This window comes from Lagopus leucura, unplaced genomic scaffold (genome assembly GCF_019238085.1).
Source record: "Lagopus leucura isolate 7727_CA_CO unplaced genomic scaffold, USGS_WTPT01 Super-Scaffold_100040, whole genome shotgun sequence".
NCBI classification, from domain to species: Eukaryota; Metazoa; Chordata; class Aves; order Galliformes; family Phasianidae; genus Lagopus; species Lagopus leucura.
In genome coordinates this window covers 3,072,131-3,080,023 of record NW_024962289.1, presented here as the reverse complement: position 1 = coordinate 3,080,023, position 7,893 = coordinate 3,072,131, and the positions used below count along the sequence as shown (strand labels likewise).

The 7,893-nt window shown below is 49.5% G+C and overlaps 1 protein-coding gene across 1 annotated transcript in view; it reads left to right on the top strand.

Annotated features, from left to right (window-relative positions):
- The window catches only part of PMP22 (peripheral myelin protein 22), a 13,933-nt gene extending 6,307 nt beyond the window's left edge, over positions 1–7,626 (top strand). The window contains exons 4-5 of the mRNA XM_042883786.1: positions 2,665–2,805; positions 6,057–7,626. Of these exons, the coding sequence (XP_042739720.1) occupies positions 2,665–2,805; positions 6,057–6,223 (308 nt within the window). The 3' untranslated portion in view covers positions 6,224–7,626. The remainder of the gene's footprint in view (positions 1–2,664; positions 2,806–6,056) is intronic.
- The last annotated feature ends 267 nt before the right edge of the window (positions 7,627–7,893 follow it).

Genomic DNA, 7,893 nt, shown 5'->3' with positions numbered 1-7,893 from the left:
TCTTTCTTTCTTTCTTTCTTTCTTTCTTTCTTTCTTTCTTTCTTTCTTTCTTTCTTTCTTTCTTTCTTTCTTTCTTTCTTTCTTTCTTTCTTTCTTTCTTTCTTTCTTTCTTTCTTTCTTTCTTTCTTTCTTTCTTTCTTTCTTTCTTTCTTTCTTTCTTTCTTTCTTTCTTTCTTTCTTTCTTTCTTTCTTTCTTTCTTTCTTTCTTTCTTCTTTCTCTTCAGGATAGATAAATGCATTCTTCAGCATCTCAGGGTGAAGTCTTTTCCCTGCTGTTAGGCTGTCAGTGGCGGTGTGAGCACATTGGGGGTTTGCAGAGCTTAGGGAAATTTTAGACTTTCCTTTTTAAAAGCTTCTTGTGTAATTCCTGACTGTCTGAAGGGCTGTAGGGCTGCCCGTGATGCGCTCTCAGGAAGCTCTGGGCAGGGCATTATCTGTCCTTTCCACTCTGCTCCCTTTTCTTCCTCCTCCTGAAGAGCAAAGATATAAACAAGGAGCTGAACAGACACAGGAGAGAAATGGAACAAGGAACAAGCGGGTGGTGCCTGGGGAAACCACAAATAGCAGCCTGGCAGTGCCCAGTGCTGACAGCCCCTTGTGCAGCCTGTGGCACCCAGACCTCCGGGGGAACCTGCCCCAATTCAGTCCACCAGGTGGGGCACAGTGCTAATAGTGAAGGAGTTGAAAGTATTTGAGGGTGAGGAGGCAGCACTGCTAGCTGCAGTTATAGCAGTGCTTTCTAAGGAATTAAAGGCAATTAGCTGTGCTAGTACTGCTGACGTCTGTAGGCTTGGACTTGCTGCTTGCACCTGCAGCTCTGAGTAATGAACTGAGCATCCTGGCATGGCTCTCTCTGACAAAGGGGTTTTGCAAAGCCCATAAAATCATTTGCATTCAGAACCAAAAATGAGGCCTGGGGAGGCGGATGTAATTAAAAGGGCAGCTCAGCTTTCTGTCTAGACAGCCTCTGCCTAAAATAACCTGCAGTTGGACATCCACCTCCGAGCAGACAGGGCTCCTCTGCTAGCCTGGTCCCGTGGCCCTTGAAACGACAGAAGAACCTGTGTGGGAGCCATTCATCTGGATCTTGGCAATAGGATGGCAGTCAGCAGCTGGCTGCCCAATCTGAGCAGTGAGTTAGGACTGGATGTGAGCATCCCCTCTGGTGCCCATGGAAGCATGAGGCAGGGGCTTTCCTGCCAAGCCAGCATAAGATGGATAAAATATATAGGATGTTTGGTGTGCACGTTCATGTGAAAAGTGCACGGGCATTTCCTGAAGTGATAGAATTGATAGTTCTGTCCTAACGAATTGCAGCAGCTGCTGCATGTGGAGGTAAACCCAGCAGCACTGAAACAAGTGGAATGCAGCAGCTCTTCAGCAAGGCACACTGATGCTACGGAGTAATTTGGCATGGGGAGTATGGCAAGGAGGGAAGGAGAAAGGCTGTCTGCCATGAGCAGGGGCTGTGCTGGGTGGTTTCTGTCTGCTTTTGTGAGCAGGAACTGCATTTGTTCTATTGTACGAACAGCAGGAGGCCAAACGGAGAGACAAGAGGTAGGATTTATGGGCTGAAGTCAAACAAGACAGACATTACTAAATTGCACAGGATGTTCCCTGCGGGCATGGATTTGCTATTCTCTGGTGGAGCCTGCTGGAAGGGCTCAGGCGTGTGTCGTCATCGCCATCCTGGCACGAGTCTGCACTGCACTCCCTGGTGCAAATTCAGCTCCCAGTGCTGCCGGTGGGGACATGGGGGGAGAGCGTGCTCACCTCTGCTGTGTACACTGCCTCATTTGCTGCACTGAATGCTGAAGGTTGCTAAGCCAATGTGTAGCTGTTTTTGGAAGTCTTGCTGTGTTCCAGCCATCTTTTTTACAGAAATGCTCTTTGCTGAAGTTCGCTGTTCCTGGCAGAGTGCAGCCTGGGCAGTGTAGCGGGTGGGAGTCAAACTGTGGCAGGAGCATGGGTCTGATTTTCCTGCTGAATGAATTGGTGTAATATCATTAAAGACCACTCAAGATGTGCAGGTACGCTACAGATATCCATTATGAGCTCAACGTTTGTAAAGAAAGGCAATGATATATGTCAGCATCTGGGCAGTGAACAGCACCGCCTCTTTCTGTCTGACTGTGGCAGTTCATGGGGTAGAGAAGCATTTTGCTTGTTTATTTATATATATATATTTTACACTGGAGTTACACACCCACGAGGCCTGGAAATAGCTGGGCAGTGACTCACACAGGGGCTGGTTCAACTGGACGGCTCTGGGACAGAGCTGCACTTGGCAGCTGCTGCTGGCTCCTTCCAGCAGGTTTGCCACACAAGGGCAGGGAGGTTTGCACTCGCTCTGTTTACTCTGCTTCTGAGCGTGGCTGGCTCGCTGTCTCCCACATTGCTGCACGTGGCTTTGGTGTTCCTAGTACAGCTGAAACGCACTTCTATCATAAGTGCATTTCAGCAAGAGTGTGGCCCCATCGTTTCTTTTTCCAGCATGCTGATCCAAGCAGATGTTGTCCAAAATCCCCAGGCAACTTCACACTGAGTGTGGCCATGCTGAAGCATCACTGGAACCAAGGAGCCACGTGGGGTGGCAGGACCATGACACAGGAATGATGCTGTGCTTGGGACTTGCTGACACTGATGTCTCTGTTTTTCCCCCAGAATGGTTGCAGTCTGTCCAAGCGATGATGATCCTCTCCGTCATCTTCAGCGTCTTGTCCCTCTTCCTGTTCTTCTGTCAGCTCTTCACACTCACTAAAGGTGGACGGTTTTACCTTACTGGGATCTTCCAAATCCTCGCTGGTAAGTGGGAGCTGATCAATGGGTCTGGGTGTGGAGATGCACTGGGGATGGGATTTCAAGCAGAGGAGAGGGAAAGCGAGCGCTTTCTTGAGTACAGAAGCAGGTGGGCAGTCAAGCTGGCTCCTTGAAGGGAAGAGGCTATGCATAATGTGGATCCATAGAGCTCTTCTACCTCTACACTGGTGCCCAGCTGCCAGGGCACATTGTGCACCCAAATTTCTGGCTGTGCTTCCTGGATGGCTGCTGCTCCAGCTGGGGAGATGCTGGGGGGGCAAGAGAGGTGCACTCGGGGTTCCATGGCTTGGGATGAGCACTGCCAGCGCCAGTGTTGGGTTCCACCTTCACTGGGCTGGGCAAATTGCAAATTTACTGCAGCTGTTGGTGTTTGGGGATGTAGTGACGATCCTGTTTTGGCCAAAGAGGACCCAAGGCTTATTTATAAACTTGCCATTAGGGGCTGGTGATTTCCCCCTCGGCGAGGAGCTGCTCGAGCACACAGGGTGAGCCAGCTGCCTTTGAACTGTCAGCTGCTATTTTTAACTCTTAAGAAGTCAGTGCTGGAAACGAGCCACAGTTCGTGTACTACATTGCAATTCTCCAAATATAGATGCTGCAAAAGCACCGGCTCTGTTTGTGTTTCCACGTATGAAACCAGTGAAGAGGATTTTCAAGTGTTCAGGCTAGAAAAAGTAAATTGCTCAAGGAGGTTCTGGCTAACGTATGAGCCTAACACCCAGCTGTCTGGTGAGGAGACTCGCTGTCTAGGAGAGCTTTAGAGGTGCATCTGGAAACCACTGTATGTGTGTTCTGCTACTGAATCGGGGAAAAACTCACCCACTGAACTTCAGATGGAGCATCCTCTAAGGGACTGGCCACTGCAATTCAGGAACAGCTTAGAGTTAGCCTCTTTTAGCAAACACAACATGAATTCTATTATAAGAATTTCTGCTTGGCCATAAAGCAAAAAATGAGTTCATATCAGTTCATCTCTGGGAAGATAGATGTGATGAAATACATTACAGCCATGGAGACGAGGAGAGGAAATGGGCATTAATAAAGCAATTATCTGCCTGGGAACTTGTCTAGCCGAACTGGGAGCAGAAGTCTGCTCTCTCCTAAGTGACTGCTGATGTATCCTCATTGGCAGAGGCGAAATTGGGAGCTTACCCTCCTGTCTGTGCTCTGCTTGGTGTCCTAGGGGAAGCAGCATCGGGATGCAGATCTGCTGCCTCCTTCCTTGGGTCAAATCTTTCTCCAGTCCAGTGCAGAGGTCAGGAAAAGTTAGAGTTGGTCTCCACACAGATTTCCCATGGACTGGAGAGCAGTAAGCATAGGGTTAGATGAACCACATGGAGGTGGGAACTGGTGTCCATTCTTGCTGTGATGCTGAATTTGAGGTCTATAGGCTGTGCTCACCTTGCAGGAGGTGGAGCAGACAGAGCTGGTCAAGGAGCTGAGCTTGGTGTGGTCTTTTCACAGTTTGCTGGAAAAACCCAGAGGACTTCCTATGCCTGGGAAGGGATGAGAAAGCCACTTCTGGAGCCTTCCAGGAGGCTGCAGCCTCCTTCCTGGGGGTTGCAGCTTGGCAAAGCCAAGCATCTGGCTAGCATCACTGCTTGGTTTCAACCAGTGGGTGGGTGATGAGGGTGGGACTGCTGGGTGCTCTCAGGTGGCAAAGCCAAGCCAGCAGTGCCCTAAGAGCAGGAGCAGAGGGCAAGGATTGGTGGCTGCTCCAACTGAGCAGAGCTGGGTAGATAGGGGCAAGAAAAGATGCATAAGGTCAGCTGGGTGTGTTGGGCAGAGCAGGATGCATCCCCAGCACTTTGTTCACACTGCTTGGGTCCATGAGAACTCTGGCTGGGTTTTCCCTGCTGGGATTTCAGCCATAAGAGGCACCTGGACAGCTCTCCCACTCTTGCTGCTTCTGTCTAGTGGATCCATCATGGTGTACTCATCTACAGCAACTTACAACAGTGGAAATCCAGGGCTTGACCCAGCTTCTCCATCCCTCTCCCCAGCCCCAGCATCACTTGGGCAGCCAGCACTGCCCTGCAGAACAAGTTTCAGAGATTGTTTGCCCTCCTGGTGTGTCAAGGCAAGACTGGAGCGTATTCTTAAAGTCAGGCTCCAAAGTGGTGCTGCATTTGCCATCCATCAATGCAACAGCTGACTGCAGCTGGCCTTCACTTCCTCAGCATATGCGCAAGGCCAAACTCAATGCAGATGCTGCAGATATGCAAATGCAGCCATCACCTCCAATTTTGCTGAATTCCTCCTGCAGACAATTGTCACTGTATGTTCTGCAGTCTGTAGGTGACCGGCGTGGCTGCATGCCTGCTCTCAGTCCCACCAGCATTTGCAGACAATTGTTATGTTCTCTTTGCATGGGCTGGGCAGTGGGAGTTTGCTCTCATGCTCAGAGAATGGAAAGTGCCCCAGTGGCGCGTTAATGAAACGTATTCCCACTTCTGCACTTTCCCAGAACAAAGGAGCAGTGTCAAGTGGAATTACTGCTCAAATATCACTGTGGTTCGATGTAGGTGGTCCTGAGATCTGTGCAGGGGATGTGGTGCTGACAACAGCCCAGCGACTGTATAATAGAACTGCTGGGATGGACTGAAAGAGCTTGTTTTTGGGGAGAAATAGTGGTGGCTTTGTGTCGGCACTGGGCAGTCCTCAGTGCTGATGAGTTGTTTTTGCAACAAAGCTAAAACACTGCCCACTGAGGCTGATGGCCTGTGGCCGGCTGAGGGTATGGGGGGCAGGGGCAAATTTTGTGTTGCAGAGTAGGGTCTGCAGGGAGGGGAGGAGAGGAGCACGTTCTGCTTGTGCAGAGCCATGGCAGGGACTTGCACTTGCATAGCATGTTAACCCAAAATGATAACATGGCTTGTGTCTGCAGCAGCTCTGGTTGGATGGCTTAGGCTACAGTTAGGGTTTTCAATGGGACACTCAGGGCGTCCAGGTTGGTCTGGAGCAGCAGCCCAAGGGCTGGGTTAACCCTGGGGATACTCATACCTTGCTTGCTCCAGGGGCTGCTGCCTTGTTGCTCAGAGCCTGGCAATGATATCCCCCCTCACCTGCAGCCAGGGACCACAGCCTTACCACCTTCCACATCCCAGTTTGCAAGCACGCAGCACAAAAAGCCGTTTTCCATGCTGGTGTTTGGCGTTATCCTCTCCAGCGTGTCCAGCTGTGGGTTCCCATCTGGGAGCTGCTACTCACCCCATTCCCTGTGTGCTTCCTCGCAGGGCTCTGCGTGATGAGTGGTGCAGCCATCTTCACAGTGAGGCACACGGACTGGCACGAAGCCTCGGAAAACATCTCCTACGGCTTCGCCTATATCCTGGCATGGCTGGCCTTCCCCCTAGCCCTCGCCAGTGGCATCATCTATGTCATCCTACGGAAACGGGAGTGATGCTGCAGGAAGTGCAGCCAGGGCACTGCTGACATGCATGGAGGAGATGGAGGCGGGGGAAAATAGACGAGAAAACGGAAAAGAAAATTAACCAAAAAAAACAAAAAAACAAAAAAACAAAAAAAAAAAAAAACAAAAAAAAAGGAATTAAACCCTCCCACCAAAAACCAAACCAAACCCAACCGACCCCAAAAGGAAACACTCAAAGGGTTACTTGTTAATTGAAGATGTATATAGTATCTATGGTTTAAAAAACCTATTTATAACACTTTTTACATATATGTACATAGTATTGTTCGCTTTTGTTGACCATACGCTATGTTTTAAAGCCTAAAGAAAGTGCCTAAGGAATTATTACTCCTAACAGTGTAACAAGAGCGCGGTGATTTCTCTCTCATGCAGAACCCTCTTTGATCTGATCTGTCCTTCTCCATCCCAGCCTCAGTTGAGCCCTGGGACCCGCAGCTCTGGCTGCTCTTACACTGGCACAAAGCAGTGCTTCTCCACTGGAGTTTCGCCTGCTGCTGTCAGCTGGAGGCTTGGTCCCTGCTCCTCCTGCCTGCTGTGATTTGGCAGCTGGGGTGCCAGGGTTGGCGGAGGCACTTCCAAAAGGTTTGAAGGGTTTTGAAGCAAGGGATTGCCAAAAGTGCCTAAATGACTGACTGCCCAAATCCCACTGCCTTGCCACCACACCCACTGAGATTTTGGGCTTTTAAATCACTTAGGTTGAATGCAATCAAACAGGGGCTGTGCTCCCTCCCCGTGTGTGCTGGGTGCAGCCCAAGCTTGGGTACTCCCATCATGAAATGCACATGATCTTTGTGTGGAGGTAGAGCGCTGATGAGCAGGAAGCAGACCCAGTATATCTATGAAATCAAATGCCAGATATATGAAATGGTGCTATCTATTTACCATTCCTTATATTGCTAGCAATTTAACCTTATTCACTGGAAATTCAGCTAACAATCTTGAGGTAAACAACAAAGCTAGAAATGAGAAATAATTCTGTGTAATATAAATGAGCTTACAACTGCTTTTGTACTTAGACGACTTACTATTGTTTTTAATAAAGCATTTATAACCAAGGTTCCTTTTCCCCCCATGATCAAGAGGAACAGAAGCAGCTCTGGCTGGAGCCCCACTGGCCCAATGCCAGAGCGCGATGTCTGTCCTCTGTCTGTGTGTCAGACGTGTCTGGCAATGAATGGGCACCTGTGCAGACCCCAGGCTGCCTCCTGAGGACTCCAGACACTGCGTTGCTGTCGTCGTTTTTGTTTCATTTGGGTTTTTCTTTTCTTTCTTTCTTTCTTTTTTTTCTTTTTTTTTTTTTTGCTTTGCTTTTCTGATTTTATACCGACTGTGTGTGAACTAAGAAGCAATGAAATAAAAGTCAGAATAACTCCGTTGCTTCTGTTTTTGACATTTTTGCAGGTTACAGTCAAGCTGTGCTCCACCGGCCTCCTTCTACAGCTGTCCCACCAATGGGCTCTGTGATGCCATGCGGCAGATTTTGGGCTCAATCCTCCTGCTGAGATGGGCTGTGAGCTCGCTGGGCTGCCTGGCAGGCAGACGTGCTGTGCTGGGGGAGTGACGATTCATTGGCATGCGTGGTGAGACCATGGCCTGAGCCCAGCACTGTGCTGATTCCTACCATCCTTCTGGTTCTGCAC